This window comes from Notamacropus eugenii, chromosome 3 (assembly GCF_028372415.1).
Source record: "Notamacropus eugenii isolate mMacEug1 chromosome 3, mMacEug1.pri_v2, whole genome shotgun sequence".
NCBI classification, from domain to species: domain Eukaryota; kingdom Metazoa; phylum Chordata; class Mammalia; order Diprotodontia; family Macropodidae; genus Notamacropus; species Notamacropus eugenii.
Genome location: NC_092874.1, coordinates 286,340,457 through 286,357,935, shown reverse-complemented (window position 1 = coordinate 286,357,935; position 17,479 = coordinate 286,340,457). Strand labels below are relative to the sequence as shown.

Sequence of the window (17,479 nt, the reverse complement as noted above, 5' to 3'; positions counted from 1 at the left end):
CTCTACTTACATGCATCTTTCCTCCAAATATTCAGTCTTGTCAGGAGAGTAGGGAATGTGCTCTTGTCATAAGGCCCTACGGTTTGGACTGGAAGGGGCCTCAGAGGCAAATCTCTCATTTTACAAATGAGGATACTGAGGCACAGGAGTCCAGTGACTTGTTCAAGGTGACACAGGTAGCAAGTGGCATGGTAGAGATCACAGGGTCCAAGGACTAAAGCTGAAAGGGACCTCAGAGGGAATTCTACTACAACTCCCTGTCTTACAGATGAGGAAACTGAGGTAAATGGGGTTAAGTGATTTGCCCAGGGTTACAAAGCTAGTAAGTGTCTGAGGTGGGATTTGAACTCAGGTCTTTCTCACTCTAGGGCTAGTATTCTATCCACTGTACCACCTAGCTATTCACATATTATGGGTACTGCTCCCTTTGGGGTTAGAGATATAGAGGCAACCAGTAGCCTATTAATAGAGAGCTGGACTTTGGGTCAGGAACACCAGAGTTCAAATCTTGGCCCAGACATCTATTTGCAAGGACTTTGTGTGGTTTCCTTCTTGAATCATTCTTTTAAAGGATGTTTATCATCAAATAAATATCCATTTATGATCAAACAAATAAATAAAAGCTAACAGTTAATATTCATATAATGTCTCAAAGATGGCCAAATTGCTTGCAGATATTCCTTGACTGGGCAAACCTGAAGTGCAGTTGGGTCCAAACAGGTTCTCCTCAGCACAGGTTTCACAAGCTGTTCCACCAAATCCTTCCTGTAGAACAGAATGGAACATGTCACTAGCCTAAACAGTACCTACAATTCACTCAGAATGCTCTCTATGCCTTTTCATTGATGAGATGGGATAAAGGTATGAGAAAACACGGCATTTTCTGATCTCTGTTCATTTGCATACCTTGACCCCAGTATCTTGTGTTAACTCCAAACTCATCTCTGTGCTTATCCCCTCCACCATGATGCCTTCTCTAATATTCCCCCAGCCCAATTGAAAGTGTCACTCTCTCACCTCAAATTTTCTTTTGTGTGGATTTCTCCTTTGCCCCATCACATTATATCTTATATCATACTCATTCATGCTGCATATAGAGACAATATGGCAGTGTGGATAGAGGACTGGATTGGAATTGAGTAAGATCTTGGTTCAAGTTCCATCTCTAATGAACATGAACTATGTAACCATGGCAAGTCACTCAACATTCCGGTGCTCTAGACAATTGGACAACCTAAGCAGTAGAGAAGGTGCCAACCTGCATTGGTAGAGGGAATTTCTCACTGAGGGGTTTCCTATACCAATGAAATCACATATCTAGTCCCTATTGCCTATACATCACCTAGGATCATAGCTTTAGAATTAGAAGGGACCTTAGAAGCCATATGGCCCAAACTCCTCATTTCACTGATGAAGAAACTGAAACCCAGAATGCTAAATAAATTATCTTGTCCAGGGTTGTACAGCTAATAGGTGACAGCGAAGAATTTGAACCCAAATCCATCAATTCTAAAGTCAACTCTTTTCCCACTGAACAACCCTACCCCCCTTCTCCTCATTTTCTGCTCTACATATGTGGACTTGATTTATATGACTAGAATCACAAAATTATAGATTTGAACCTGGAAGGGACCTTTGGGGCCATGGAGCCTAACCCTTCTCATTTTGTCGATGAGGCCTCTGAGGTCTATGGAGGTGAAGTGACTTTCCCAAGGTCACATAACTAGTAAGAGTCCAATGCTGGGTTCATGGGATTGCAGATTTAAAGCTGGAAACACCATAACATCTTTATTTTATTCTTATTTTATAGATGCGGAACAAAGGCCCACAGAGATAAGGTGACTTACTTAGGGTCACATAGCTTCTAAGTTGCTGAGGTGGATTTGAATCTAGATCTTCCTGACTTCAAGTCTACTGTTCTAATACACTGTGCTGAGTTCTAAACAATTAGATGGAGATCAGGGCACATTGTATCTATTTTGATATTTCCCAGTGCCTAGCACATAGTAGGTACATAATACATTTGTTTAAGAGCCTACTATATGCCAGGCAATGGGTTAAGTGCTGGAGATATGATGAAAGGGAAAAGACAGTCCCTGACATCAGGGAGCTCATGGTACTTACCTTGCAGGTTTATGGTAAAGCTCAAATATGAAAATTCACAGGATTGTTGACTTTATCATATATTTAGGGTTGGAAGGGGCCTCAGAGCCCAACCAGGCCAACCCCATCATTTTACAGGGTAGGAAACTGAGGCCCAGAGAGGAGAGGTGACTTCATAGGTCATAGAATTATAAAGTCAAAGACCTAGAGCTAGAAGAGACCTCAGATGGGTTGGACCCATCTAGTCCAACCTCTTCATGAGTGACTTGCCTAAGGTCATAGAGGTAATTAGTGGTCCAACCAGGATTTGAACTCAGTTCCTCTGACTCCAAATCTAGAAGTCTTATAAATAGCATTATAATGTTATAATTGGGATGATAAGAGGATGGATAGATTGTGACCTGCACGAACTGGAGGACTGCCCATGACTGGTGGGGTCAAAGAGCCATCAAAGTGTTAAGAAATGGGGAACCTCTAGTAGCTAAGGTTAGAGAGTATGAAATTTGGAGAACTCATCCCTGAACTTACTGAACAATTGCAGCTTCCATTTCCTTCGATGCCATCGGAACAACTCCCCCTGCCACTGCAAGGGGTCTTCTCTCCTCCAGGACATTCTGAAGGAAACAATCAAAAAGTCAGAGCCAAAAACAGTGTGGGCAAACAAGAACAATGATTAAATAAGGCTATGCTTACAGAAACGATAAATGGATATCAGAATGCAAGGAACATCTAAACCTGTCTCCAGCCATGCTAGTATAATGGACAAACATTGGCATTGACATCGACATTTCTGGATTGTAGGCAAAGGGGGAGGAGATGTGCTACCATGGGATGAGCCCTAGCTCTGGTGTCAAAGGACTCAAACCCCGCTCCCCTTTGAAATTCAAGATATCATTGGGCAAATCACCCCAACCCGCAGAGCTTTAGCTTCTTCATTGACATGGTCAGAGCAGATGACCTCCTGAGGTCCTTCCCAGTGTTAGCTCTATCACTGGCCAGCTCAAAAGCCATCTTTCCTATTAGACTGAGGTCCTGGAGGGCAAGGGCTGTCTTTTACCTTCCTTTGTATCCCCAGTACTTAATACACTTCCCAGCACAGTTTGTTTTTGTTGTGTTGTTTCAGTTGTGTCTGACTCTCCATGTCCCCATTTGGAGTTTTCTTGGCAAAGATTGGGAGGGGTTTGCCATTTTCTTCTCTGGCTCATTTTACAGATGAGGAAACTGAGGCAAACAAGGGTAAATGATTTGCCCAAGGTCATGCTGCCAGGACATGTCTGAGGCTGGATTTGAACTCAGGAGGAGGAGTCTTTCTGGTTCCAAGCCCAGTACACCTACCAGACTGATTCATTACATTTTTTTTTAAAAACTAAAACGCTAAACCAGCTGAAGGCATATCTCTTATGCTAGCCAAAGCGATTTCCCATGTTCTTTTCCTCATGGACTCATTTAACAAAATGTCCAGAACTGCAATGTTCAGATTTCTTATTTGCAATGGGTGTCATTGGACATGGTCTTCCCCTACTCCCTGGACAAATTTCTGGGGGCATTGTGTACTAAAAATAGCTGATAACTCTATTTTGGGTCACAGTGGTTTCATTTTCCCTGAGTCATCACCAGGTCCCCAAGTGGCCTCCTGTTTGGCTATTCTTTTCAACGAAGAGGTCAAGCCATTATCAGCTCAGCAAAGCATCATATTGTTTTGGAGCTTTAGGGAGGGAGATAATGAGTTTCCTTTTGGCAAGAGGCTAAGGCCCTCCTAGGAATTCTATATTTTCAAAAATAAGGAAAGTACCAGTTAATTGTCAACAGCTGGGTGTAAAACCTTGCTGGTTGGATTTTGAGATAGCATGAATGTTTCCTGGATTTTTCCCATTTATATCCCTGGTTGGAATTGTGTATCCTGATGGGAAATAACCAAGTACAGTGACCTTGGCAAGAGCAGGGACACTTAGGCAATGGCTCTCCAATATATGTGTTACCTCCTGCTTGAATTACCAAGATAGGACCTGAGAGTTTTGGAAGGGACTTCAGGGGCCATCCCTAAACCCCATATTTTACAGATAAGGAAACCAAGGCCCAGAGAAGTTTGGTGATTTGTCTAAAGTCACACAAATAGTGTCAAAGCATGCCTGAAAAAAAGAATTCTTTTACAACATAATTGATAAATTGCTATCCACTTATTATTCAAAGAACTTGAATGGAAGGTCATGAAATACTTTTAGACACAGAGGACCCATGTTTAAAGCCTGCCTTTGCCGCTTAACTATCTGTGAGTAACCTTGGGCAAGTCATTTAACCTCTCTTAACCTTTTTGTGTATGATGGCACCCTTTGGCAGTGTGGTAAAACCTATAGATCCTTTCTTCGAATGTTTTTAAGTGCAAAAGAAAAAAAAAGCTTGATAGGTTTGTAAAGGAAATAAATTGAAATAGTTACCAAAGTATTAAAAAAAAGTTCCCAGAACTCAGGTTAATAATTTCTACTCTGTGCCTCAGTTTTCACCTGAAAAATAAAGGATTAGTTAATCTCTGAAGTCCTTTTCAGTTTTAGAATTATGATCCTATGAGTTGATTTGAGAAGTCAGCACTTCTCTTTGAACCTCAATTTCTCCCTTTGTAAAATGAGGGGTTACATTAAGGCCCCTTTCTATTCTTGGAAAGCATATTCTATTCCTAACTTTGCCTATTAGAGTTGTTAAGTTTCTTCAAAGCTGAGTCAGGTGCTCCTTATTCGAAACCTTTCCTCATTTACCTAGTTATTAGTGGTCCCTTCCTAATAACAGTGTTATCTACTTTGAATACATTTTGTATTTACGTAGATGGACTATGGAGTCCAGAGATTTGAATTCAAATCCTGCCTTTGATCTTTACTTCCTGTATAATCTTAGGCAAGTAGTTTAAAGCCTTTGAGTCTTAGCTTCCTCATCTATGAAAGGATGTACCTTTCATCTCTAGATCTAGGGTCCTAGGAATATGCAAACACTTCTTCCCCTAACCCATACACATATACTTAATTCAATTACATAACATCTCATCGTTTGACTTAAAATAGCTACTAAGTGCCTAGTTAATTCTGGGTTATGTGTGGTATGATTCCTGAGATAAAAGAGTTTTAGTTCTATATTCCTGAATGAAGATGAATACTAGTGGAATAAGGACAAAATCCTTAGAACCCCAATGGTAGCCGCTGCGCAAATGAATGGTCGGATTTTGTGCCTGGTTTCTAAAGGGGTTTTGGTTGATGATATGGTTGATTTACTGAGAAGAAAGAATTCTGCTTTGTGTAGTTTATGGCTGCAGACTTTGGGAATGTGCTTCCTCCAAATGTAAGCTCAAGGATTCCTTTTCCCTTCCCTGAATCCCCCCTCCCAGAACCCTTATCTCTTCAGGAAATGTAAAGTGATAGCCAGAATCTTACTTTGTCATCACTGTGAAATTTGAGGAGAGACACTCTTTCCTCCACACGTCACAGGAAGGAAGGAAGCCTTTCTAACAAATGTAGCATGTTCGCAAACAGATGATAAAAGGGTGTGCACTGTAGTTCTTCCCCCATCAGTTGAAAAACAGAAGGAATAAGAAACACCCACCCACTTTTTGCTCTTCTGCTCTCCAGATTTATTAGGTTACTGCAACAATATTCTGAATGACTGCTTTCGTCCTCTCCCTTCTGCTAGCTCGTACTGTACCTATTTTGTAGCCATGTACATGTTGTTTGGCAGCATGTTTTTTTTTTTCTTTGTGTCTCTGGAGCACAATGCTTAGTACACAGCATTGATTTAATAAATGTTTTTTGATTATCAAATTTCTACTCTGGTTCAGAAGCTCTTAAACCTTTTCTCCCCTTGTCCTGAACCCCTTTGGCAAATCTGGTGAAACCTATGGACTCCCTAGAATCATGTTTTTAAAAAGAATAAAATAAAATACATAGTTTTAAAGTGAAATGGTTTGTAGACACTAAGACTGCAGTGTTGGATGACAATATCAAGTCTAATAATTATAGTAATTTTGAAATAGTCTCTCATGGTGTTTGATGGGTTAAGGTCAGATACAATATTAGAGTTAGGTATCTGATGGGTTAGGGCAGGAGTGTGGCTGGACACACTAAGTTTAATTTATATCATTAATGTTTTATCTATCAATTTCTCAAGTGTACACAATAAAAATATTAAATCAAGTTCTAATCAATAGCATTTGTTGATTTTTGTGGTGCAAATGCTCACAGTGAAAATTTAACAAGGAGCTATCTCCAGCATATCCTTGGGTTTGAGTTAGATACCTGATGGTTAGATGTAGAGGAAGGGCTGATGATCATAAACTGCATTTTGAGCTAGCTGTAACAAGTATAATGTGATATGAAACTGTCACTTCTACAGGTTACAGGTCACAGTTACTGCTAGTTCTATAAAGGAACGAAATGCTAAGTTTGTTAGAGGTAAGTGAAAATAAAGATGTGATTTCTTTCCCATCCAAGGTCATAGACAGCCTGAAGCATAGTAATGGATCTGGGCCCCAGACTAAAAAACCCTGTTTCAATTCACCATCTGTGCAGCTGCTAAAATTATCATTCCTAAAATGTGGCTTTGACTGTGTCACCCCTTGTTCAAGCATCTTTGTCTCTAGAAAAAAAAATACAAACTTCTTGACCTGCCTTTAAAGCCTTTGGCAATCTGGCTCCCACATTTGTTTTGTCTTATTTCATATTTTTTTCCTTTCACACACTCTACTTTCCAGGTAACCAGCCTAAGCCCAGCTCCCTGGACAGACCACCCAATCTCCTGCCTCCAGAATGGTGTAGAGGTAGAATCCTCTGGAATCCACATCTGGAATCCTCTGCCTGCTCATCTTTACCTTTGGAAATGACTTTGTGTGGACTTTGTGCTGCTGATCTGGACGTACGTTGTATCCCTCTTGTAGAATAAATTCCTTAAGGTCAGTGACTAGATTATTGGAGACAGTTAGGTGGTATAGTGGATGGGGTATGGGAGCTGGAATCAGGAAGCACTAGGTTCAGTTGTAGCCTCACACTATTTTACCAGCTGTGTGACCCTGCATGAGTTATTTAACCTGCCTCAGTTTCCTTATCTATAAAATGAAGATAATAATAGCACATACCTCTCAAGTTTGTTGGGGGGAGTGTCAAGTTAGATAATATTTATAAAGTGCTTTTCAAACCTTAAAGCATATAATATTATGTGTTATATAATGTCAGTATAATATAATATACATATATATGTATATATACACAATATAATAAATGCAAATTATTGTTATTATTACTATTTATCTTTCTGTCTCCAGTACTCAGCATAGTCTCATGTACTCTCTCTCTCAAAACAAGCTTATTGAATTAAACTGAGTAATTAGAAGGAATGTAGTGAGCTTTCAAAGAACTTTTTCATCTTTGTTACCATTTTAAACTAATATGTGGAACATTTCTGCACTTGGCAGGAGACATAGTGTAACGCAAAGTATAGAATGTGCTTGAGCTTCTGATTTCAGATTATTTTATTTTTTAGTGACTATTCTCTTGATCCTGCTAAAAGAAAAGATCAGAGAAAGGGTGGGGGGAGTAACATGTACACAAGACCATAGATCCAGACAGGAAGTCACCTCCTTTTATGGATGAGGAAGCTGAGGCTCAAAGGCATTAAGCTATTTGCCCAAGGCTATACAGGAAGTAAAGGTCAGAGTAAGGATATGAACTCAGATCTCTGGACTCCATAGCCAACATGCTTTAAAAAAAATTTTATTGCAATTTGCATCTGAACCATTAATATTTACAAAGCAGTTTACAAACATTATCTTCTTTGAACCTCACAATCTTGGCACTGTTAACACCATTTTACAGGTGAGGAAAGAGGCTCAGAGAGGTTAAAGGACTTGCCTGGGGTCAGAGCTAATTAGTGCCAGGTGGGAGATTTGAACATAGATCTGTCTCTCCTTCAATTCCACCGTGCACAAAAGCAAATCCTTCCTACAAATTTAAATATATCTGCATACAGAAAAACTGACCTGAAGAGGCTCAGAACATCCTGTCAGTTTTCTGATAGAAAGGTTTGTTTGTCTATGAAACTGAATAAGAACCAGGAAGATGTTTGCTCTCTCCATAAATCTGAGGTAAAGATAGGGGCACTCACCCATGCAGTCTGGACCCCAGAATCCTGGGCAGCACAGGGGTTGTAGATATTCCTTCCTGCATATATGTCGGCATCCAGGAAGAGACAGGGCATAATCCCTGACTTTGAAGGAGTACCTTGGAGACAGAGGAAAAAAAAAGGAGAGGCGTTAGGCATACACTGGAAAAATCTAAGAAGTTTTGTAGAAAGCTATATGAATTCTATATAAACGAATGTTGATAAAGGAATACAACTCACTGAAGAATATGGACTGTTTATTAGATCAATAAATCGAGTATTTATCAAGCACCTACTGTGTGTCAGATAATGTTCTAGGGGCTGGGGATAAAAAGACACAAAATGAAACTCTGTATTCTCAACTTTTATTCTATTTTCATAATCTGACTATAATCCTGTTTGTAGAGATGAAATAAAACAATAGCTTCTAAAAGGAGAAAAAAAAAAAGAGTGGTACCAGAGATGATGGAGTTAATTTTTTTAAAGTTTCAACTTTCTGGTTTTTTTTTTTTTTGAAAACAGAGTGTCAGTGTGATAGTTAACGTGGGGAACTCAAAATTGAAGGAACTTCATCTACCAAAGCAAGTTCACACCTTCTCTGCAACCCAGTGTTTCAAAGAGTTGCCTAAAGCATCATATGGTTAAATGACTTGTTCAGAGTGACACAGTCTGTATATATAAGAGGTGATACTTGAATCCAGGTCTTTTAGACTTCAAGAACATCACACCATCTCCTTTATGAGATTCGAAATAAAAGCAATAAGTGGCTTAAAGATTCATATGAATAGATTTTAGATTTCTAGATGTAGTAATGGAAGAATAAAGGAAAATTTCAGGATGCTACTTTGTGGCAGATCAGTTTCAGTTGCTGAAGACAATTTCTGCAATAGGACTTGTCCATGGTACTTACCTGCAGTCTTGCACTCCTGAGGAGCCATTCGTCACTTTAGTGTAACCTTCAGGACAATTGATGCGACGATTGAGACTACAAGATTGGCACTCAGTCCTGGTGGTAATCAGAGTCTTCTTGTCACATCTGTTTGCCTGGGGAAAGTCATGAAATAGTCTCAATTCATGTTCTGCCAGACTTTTCGGAATATCTCACCATCCGTCATGGTCATTTAAATGACTATTTATTTGGGGCCTGGATTGTTAATGAGACAAACTTCACTTGCAAAATAGCTGTTTAAAATGGGAGAGATGTTTCTGCTTGATTTGATGCAGTTCAATTCAACACCAAAGGAATTTTAAAAGCACCTATGTGCAAAGCATTGAACTAAGTGCTAGTCATTTTTATGTTGTTCAGATATGTAATTTCATTGGCGTGTGGGATAGTATTTTATATAGTTTGAGAGAGATGCCTGAGAGTTCAGAGAGGGTAAGGGCCTTACCACTCAACCACTATATGCCAGAGGCTAGACTTGAACCTGACCCTGAGGCAGGTTTCCTATTCTCTATGTCATGATACATTGTGTATAACATAACCAAAAATGAAAGCAAAACAAAACCAAAATCCCCTTCTTTTCCCTCAGGGAACTTTACAATGTAGGATTCTAGATGTAGGCTTAGAACTAAAAGGGACCTTTGAAATGATTAAGTTAAAATCTTTTTTACACGTGGGTAAACTGAGGTATAGAGAAGTAAAATGGCTTACCTACGGTCACACTAAGAGTAAGTGGCAATTACAATTTTAATCCAGGTTCTCTGACTCGAAATTCAGGAGGTTATTGCCCCACTATACCAAACATAAAATCAAAGATCAAACTGAAGGTGGAGGAAGCACTAACAATGAAGAAAGCACTCAATCAGGTGAAGAGGGCTACATTTCCAGGTTTGGAGGGACACTGCAAAATTTCAGAGACCGAAGATGCCAGGTTGAAAAAATAGCAAATATTGGGCCTGAAGTGAGGAGGACCTGAGTATGAATCCTGCCTCAGACACTTACCAGTTGTGTGACACCCGGCAAATCACTTAATCTCTTTCAACTTCAAGTTCCTCATCTATAAAATGGGGACAATAATGATACCTACCTCCCAGTGTTGTTGTGAGTATAAAGTGAGATGTCTGTCAAGTGTTTTGCAAACCTCAAAGTCCTATGCAAATGCTAGCTATTATTATAATAAATGTTAGCTGAAGAAGAATAATGTGAAATAAGACTAAAAAGATAGAGTGAAGCCAGATTGTGAATAACATTAAATGTCAAGCCAAAGTATTTCTGTTTTGTCTTAGAGGGGACAGAGTGCCTATGAAGATTTTTGAGCATCTGGGCTTCGGAAAGATTATTTTGTCAGCTGGGTGGAAGATGGATTAGAGTGGGTTCCAGTTAGAATCTTCCGAGGAGATTGGTCACAGAAGCTGCTGTTCTCAAGAATCACAGAATTAGGGTTGGAAAGGACTGAAGAGGTCCTCTGGTCCAAACCATCCCTAAATAAAGATCCTCTACAAAACCAAAACCAATGGCTGTCCAAAAAGTTTACCCAACATTTATTCCATATGTATTTACTGAATACTTATTGTGTGTCCAGCAGAATGCCAGACTATGATAGTTAGAGAAATATCATCAATTGTTCCCACCCCCAAAAGGCTTGTGATCTCATTGGAGAGACAGGCATATCTATTGACTAGCAGCATAATATAGCACGTAATCAAGTATACCATAGAGAAGTTCACATTGTTTCTCCGTTTCCATTCCAGCCCTAACTCCATGATCATATGAATGACTGGATCAGTTTGCCTAGCTCTCCCATTTCACATGTCTCTGATGGTCTAGCCTCCCTGATCTAGAATCAATCGAGAATGAATATTTTTTTTGTTATTGGTTTTTCTCTGATGGTAGAATTTCTGAGCCTGTAATAGATGTTTAATGATGTTTTATTCATATTATCAGAGACATAGAGCAAGAAGAAATCATATCATATATTTAGAGTTGGAAGGTATCTCAGAAGTCATTGAATCTAAAACTGTCATTTGAGAGACAAGGACACTGAGAACTGGGAGGGTTATGTGATGCGCAGAGTCACATAGTTGATATGTGTCTGAGATAGTACTTAAACTCAGGTCTTCCCAGACCCAAGTCCAAGCCTTCATGTACTGCTCCTATGTCCCTCAATTCAAGTCAACAAGCACTTCTTAGGTGCCCACTATGTGCCAGGTACTCTGCTAAATTCTGGGAATAAAATGACAAAGATGGAGTGATCCATGGTACTCAGAGACCATCTAGTTCAACCTGCTCATTTTATAATTCCAGAGAGATAAAGCAACTTGTTGAAGATTGGGCAGGCAGTAAGTGGCAGGGGTGGCATGTGAACCCAAGTTTTCTGATCGTATATCCAGAACACATTTCACTTTACCATGAGATCATTTGAAGGTTCGTTCTAGTTCTACTTGCATACGAAGTTACCTAAATGAATTGTATAGGTCAGAGAAATTCATCTCTTAAGTGGTTCGATTTTGAAATTGAATGCTCCAACCATGGAGGTCGACATGATGTAGTGACAAAAGCACTGGCTTTGATGACCTTGGTTTGAATCCTGACTCTGAAATCTTGAGGGCCTCTGTGTGTGACCTTGGGTTTCTTCTTTTATAGATCTCAATTTCCTTATCTATAAAATGAGGGGATAGGACTAGCTGATGCAACCCTTTTCAGCTTTGGACCTCATAGCTCTAAAAGCTATATGATCCCTAAGGGGTCCCCTCTAATTCTAGAATCTAGAACCCCTTAATAAAAGGATGTGTTCTGTAAAACTTGGACTCACTCAAAAGGCCCTCTCAAGGTTACAGGTTCCCCGCTCGTTCTAGATCCTTTGATCTCTAGGGAATAAAAACAACAGCCCCCAAAATAATTTGAATCAATACCATGAAACTACTGGGATCTTGAAGTCAGATTCCAATTTTCCTAAACAAGCTTTTCCATCATTTTATCTTTAGATTATTATATCAAATGGCAGCTGACACAGTTCACCCTTCCCTTTTTCTCCCATACTTCTTGGACAATTTATCTCATTCCCTTCTCATAGTACCACTGGCTTTCATGTTAGGAACCTCACTCCCAGATTCATAAATTTTTAGTCTTGGAAGGGTGCCATGAACATTAACTCTTTCCACACACTTGGCTCCCAACCCAGTTCAGAGCCTTTGCACTTCTTGCTTAACAACTGTCAAATAGCTTCCTAATTAGTCTCCCTGTTTATAGTCTCTGCCCTTCTCCAAACTCTTCTCCACTAAGTTGCCAAAGGGATATTTCTAAAGCCCAAGTCTGAATGTGGCTCTCCTCTATGCTTCATCCTTTATCATTTGTCTCCAGCTTGTGCTTCTAGATTTATTGCACGTTACTCTCTTTTTCACACTCTGCATTCCAGTCACAACAGCCTTCTTGCTATTTCTCAGTCAAAACATTCCACTTCCCATGCGCCTTTGCATAATAGGCTCTGTCCATTCTTGTAATACATACTCCCTCCCCAACTTTGCCTATTAGAGTCTCTCATTTTGTTCCAAGCTCAGTCAAGTGCTACCCCTGTATAAAGCCTTTCCCCATCTACCCAGTGGTTAATGGTCCCTCCCCAATTAGAGAGTATCTACTTTGAATATATTTTGTATTTATGTTCTTGCATTATTTCCCTTAGGCTTCTTGAGGGTAGGGACTGTTAGATTTTTGTTGCATTTCTGATGCCTGAAACAGAGTAGGAACCTAATAAACCCTTGTTAATTGATTGAGATACAGTATTTCTAAATTTGAACACATCTATACAACAGAACCACAAACTAAGCTTTGAATATCAGCTAAGGCCACTGGGATCTGGATTGAAGCAGGCATCCCAAGCCTTGTAATAACAATGATGACGATAACGGTGTTATTGCTGTTGTTAATGACAATGATAATTCCCACACTACAAACAGAGACTTCAAAATATCCCTGAGAATTCAATAAATAGACTATGCCAGCATAGGACAATTATCTGAAACTTCTATTTCTGACAGTCTCCTGGATGAGAAATTGATCTGTAAGCATTTAAGAGTGATGTTTTTAATAGCTATCATCATGCTGAATGCTTATAATCTCCAAGCTATGTGTAAGAAAAAACTTTCAAAATATAGAGACCTGGACAAAGAGACCAAAATCACAAGGGAACAAAATCAGGTACACATTATCCTCATTATCCTATATGCTACTAGTGTTGCCCCAAGGATGCTGTTAGTGCGCCTGTAGAAGATGAGTTTCATCAGAACACTTTTAGTCAATTACAAAAGACGAGGTTTTTTGCTTTTCTTAACCATCTGTGCTATAGTTCACAAAATTTTGTATATAAAAACAATATCAGCATACAATTTTTAGGATCTTTTCTACATGAATACCATCAAAAAAAGAGGAGAAGAAAGTGATAAATTATAATGATGATGACAACTTAAGTTATAGAAGGGTTATCTTTTAGTAGCTTGGGTTTATTAAGCAAAGCAGATTATGATAGAAGCAGTGCAGCATACCACTACAGGCTGTAAAAATTCAGCATCTTGCTATAACCTCTGCATTATAAAAATCAACAGTTTTGAAGAACTTGACTGATTAATGCAATGACAAATCATAGAAATGGAATGAAACACACATTTCTATCATGACTAACATGGGAATTTGTTTAACTTGACTATCTATAATTAATTGTAACAAGGGTTTCCCTCCCTCCAGCAGTGGGGTGACAAAAAACATCTTGATCATATGTCTTTCTTGGGCAAGTCACTGAGTGTGATGTTCCTCTTCTACAAAATAATAGTATTGTGGGGCGGTGGGTGGGAATGTTGGTTATGGAGTCAGAGGCTCTGAGTTAAGCCTTCCAAAATATTAGGAAGACAGTCCCTGGTAGATTGAATATTACATAATTGCAAGTCAGATGTTTGAAATCTTTTATAAATGAGTAGAAGACCTACCTTCTGAGAGAGAGAGGGGATGGACTCAAAGTACAAGTTGTGACACATAATTTTGGACATGACAAATCTGTGTAATCAAGATTTACTTGATTACACATGCTTGTTAAAGGACTTTTGTTCTTTTTTTTTTTCCAATGAGGACAGGTGGGAAGGAGAGAAAGTGAATTTTTGCTTATTAAAAATTAATTAAAATAATTTAAAATTTAACTTTTAAATGAAAAAATCAATTAATAATTTAACAGTTAAAAACAATTTTAAAAGATCTAATGTAAACTGAAATAACAGATGACAAATTCTTGTACTACAAATACAAACCTCAAAACATCCTTGAGAACATAACAAGTAGCTATGCCGAAAATGGACCGTTAATGCATCCTGAACAGTCACACGTAGACATTACATTGATCCATAAAAATGTTAGAACAATGTGTTAGTAGATTTTTCCCTCCAATTTATTTATTTTTAGTTTTCAACATTCACTTCCTTAAGTTTTAAATTTTCTCCCCCACCTTGCCTGAGGTAGCATGCAATCAGATATGGGCTCTTGTGTTAGTAGATGTTGGCACACAAAATATTCACAATTTTTAAGCCACAAGAAGTAAAAAGCTTTGAAAATACAGAGACTCCCACTCCGAGTTTAAATTTCTTTCATCAAACCTAACCTGTAACATGTATTTAAGAGTCCACTGGAAAGCAAAAGCCTTAAATAAATGACAAAAACGACCAATGGCAATGTGTAATGACACATTGCAGAAAGGGCTGACTTTCTTGTCAGGAAGACCTGACATGAGGGGTTAAGGTCTAAAATTGGAAGGGACTCTAGGAGTTATCTAGTCTACCCTACAGATGGTAATTAAAGTTGACAATTTTATACATGCTTAAAGCAGAAGTCCTTAATTTAGAGTCTATGAAGATTAAAAAAATATTTTGATAACTGAATTTTATGGTAATCCTATATATTTTATATATTTCAAAATATTATTTTGAGAACTGGTCTATAGGCTTACACCAAAGGGGTGCCTTATATTAAAAGGTTAATACCTCCTGATTTAAGGGTCTGAACAGCACTTACAAATATTATATCATTTGATCCTCACAACAACCCTGTGAAGTAGTTGCTATTATGTTCTCCATTTTACAGATGAGGAAACCAAGGCTCAAAGAGTTTAAGTGACTTGTTCAGGGTGACACAGTAAGCAACAGAAGCTAGTTGAGAACCCAAGTCCCCCTGACTTCTTTCTACTATACTGTGCCGTAATTGGGTAACCATAAGCAAATCATTTAATCTTTCAGTGCCTCAGACAGTCACTGAGGAGTTGCCAGTATGCATTAGTGGGGGGGTTTTCTTGCACAGTGAGTTCCCCATACTGATGAAATAATAAGTGAAATGGGGAAGAACTATTACCCACCAAAGACAGAAAGTTTGTCTTACCTGCTCTAGGGCTCCAGCCAAGGAACAGAGAATATGAATGATGAAACCAAGAAGGAAGGAAGGCTTCAGGCTTTTTCTCATGATGAAGAAATATGTACTCCTTCCACCCTCTCTCCAGAATTCTCTTATTTTGTTAATGACTCAATGGGGGAGGGGAGAGATCAGCTGCACTTCATCAACTTTCCCTTAGCTTATCTTTCTCCATCCAGTTCTTACTTTTAAGTCCCTTTAAGTCAGTTGCCTTGTCTTCCTGTGGAGAACCTCACGACTGAAACAAACAGACATGGGAAACCTGACCTAGACAGGAAAAATGCCAAAATACGGGATTTTAGGGAAAACGACCATTCCAGTGGTGGATCCACACTACCCCTGCTGAATGACAGGATATCCTGAGAGGCAGGGCCACAGCAAAGCATGCCTGTGTCGTCCACAGCTTTTAAGAACTGTCCCCGACCTCTTAGGCCCCCGCCTGACCTGCCCCATGATCTCTCTCCCTGGCATGATTCATAGAGCCAACCTCATAACTCATCTCCCTCTTTCAGGCCCAGGCACCATGCCAGTTCATACAAATGGAATAAAACTGGCCAGACTTTGAATTTGTCAGCATTTATGGGAGTACCCATAAATGGGGCCCCATCTTAGGCATTATATGAAAAAGAAAGATCTATCAGGGTCTCTGAGTTTTTCTGGGGGAAGATTACAATGGCTAATTGATTACAAGGTTTTGAGTTGAAAAGGAAATTGGAGGTCATATTCTTATTGTGATATAGACTTAGAGGCAGAAAGGGCCTTGGAGGTCATTTAAATCAATCTCTTCATTTTACAGATGAGGAAACTGTGGCTCAGGGAGGGTGACTTGCCAACAATTACACAGGTATTGGGGCAAAGGTGCGATTTAAAGCCAAGTCCTGGGACTGCAGGTCCAGCTTGCTTTTTATTGTACCACAACACAAACAGAAGTTCTAAATTCCTGTCTAGCTCTAGGTTCCTATAGTCTCTACATGAATGGTGCAGGAGCAAAACGTCTACAAAAGCTTTGCTTTATTCTCTCCTCTCAGATGATCAGCAATGGAAACTCCTTGGAATGCTCCTGCCACGGGGCAGCCATGAATAAATGGATGAATGAAGAAAAAAAAATATTAAATGCTTACTCTGTGCAAAGCACCATATTTTGAAGTTAGGTGACCTTGGTTCAAATCCTGGTTCTTTGGTTTGTACTTTGTGTCCTTGGTTTTCTCCTCATTAGACTAGCTGATGTGACCTCTTTCAGTTTTTGTTTCTTACAGATATAAATTCATGACTGCAACAGTTCTTTGTGGTTCTAGATCTTCTGGGTTCTAGGGAATGAAATCAATAGCCCTCAGAAATGATCTGAATGTACACCCTGTGGAACCTCAGGGTTAGAGAGATGAAAGAGAGATCCTCACATGAAGAGGATCATGGGATCCAAGAGTCATCTAGTCCAATTGCCTCATTTTACAGATGAGGGAGCTGAGGCTCAGTGATTTGCCCATGGTCAAAATGGTAGGATTTGAACTTAGGGCCTCTGATTCCATAGCCAACATTTTCCCCACTGTACTATTATTTTGTAGAAGAGGAACCTAATGCTCAGTGATTTGCCTAAGAAAGACTTAAGTACAATAGGAGCTCAAAGAAGGCAGTTTGGGATAGACAGTGATTCTTTGGAGGAGATGGGACTCATGAGGAAAGCATAGCCTTTGCTATCAAATGAGCTTTGGAGATGGCCTGGTGAATGACTAGCTTAAAACCCAGCTTTGATGTTTCCTAGATGCCAGAGGCTTAATTAGCAGCTTTGGTGCCCAGGTGAGCTTCATCAAACTCCCTCTCACACTAGCCTTTTAAAGACCAACTAGGGGTAGCTGGGTGGTTCAG

General features: G+C 39.3%; 1 protein-coding gene across 3 annotated transcripts in view; it reads right to left on the bottom strand.

Moving 5' to 3' along the window:
• The window catches only part of STAB2 (stabilin 2), a 162,866-nt gene extending 146,696 nt beyond the window's left edge, over positions 1-16,170 (bottom strand). For 2 of the 3 annotated variants that reach the window (XM_072655757.1, XM_072655758.1), the window contains exons 1-5: positions 15,587-16,170; positions 9,146-9,279; positions 8,239-8,354; positions 2,632-2,717; positions 696-765 (exon numbers count right to left, since the gene is read on the bottom strand). In XM_072655757.1, the coding sequence (XP_072511858.1) occupies positions 696-765; positions 2,632-2,717; positions 8,239-8,354; positions 9,146-9,279; positions 15,587-15,667 (487 nt within the window). In that variant the 5' untranslated portion in view covers positions 15,668-16,170. Of the gene's footprint in view, positions 1-695; positions 766-1,017; positions 1,171-2,631; positions 2,718-8,238; positions 8,355-9,145; positions 9,280-15,586 lie in introns of those variants that run through there. The other variant, XM_072655759.1, reaches the window with a different exon arrangement.
• Between the last annotated feature and the right edge of the window lie 1,309 nt (positions 16,171-17,479).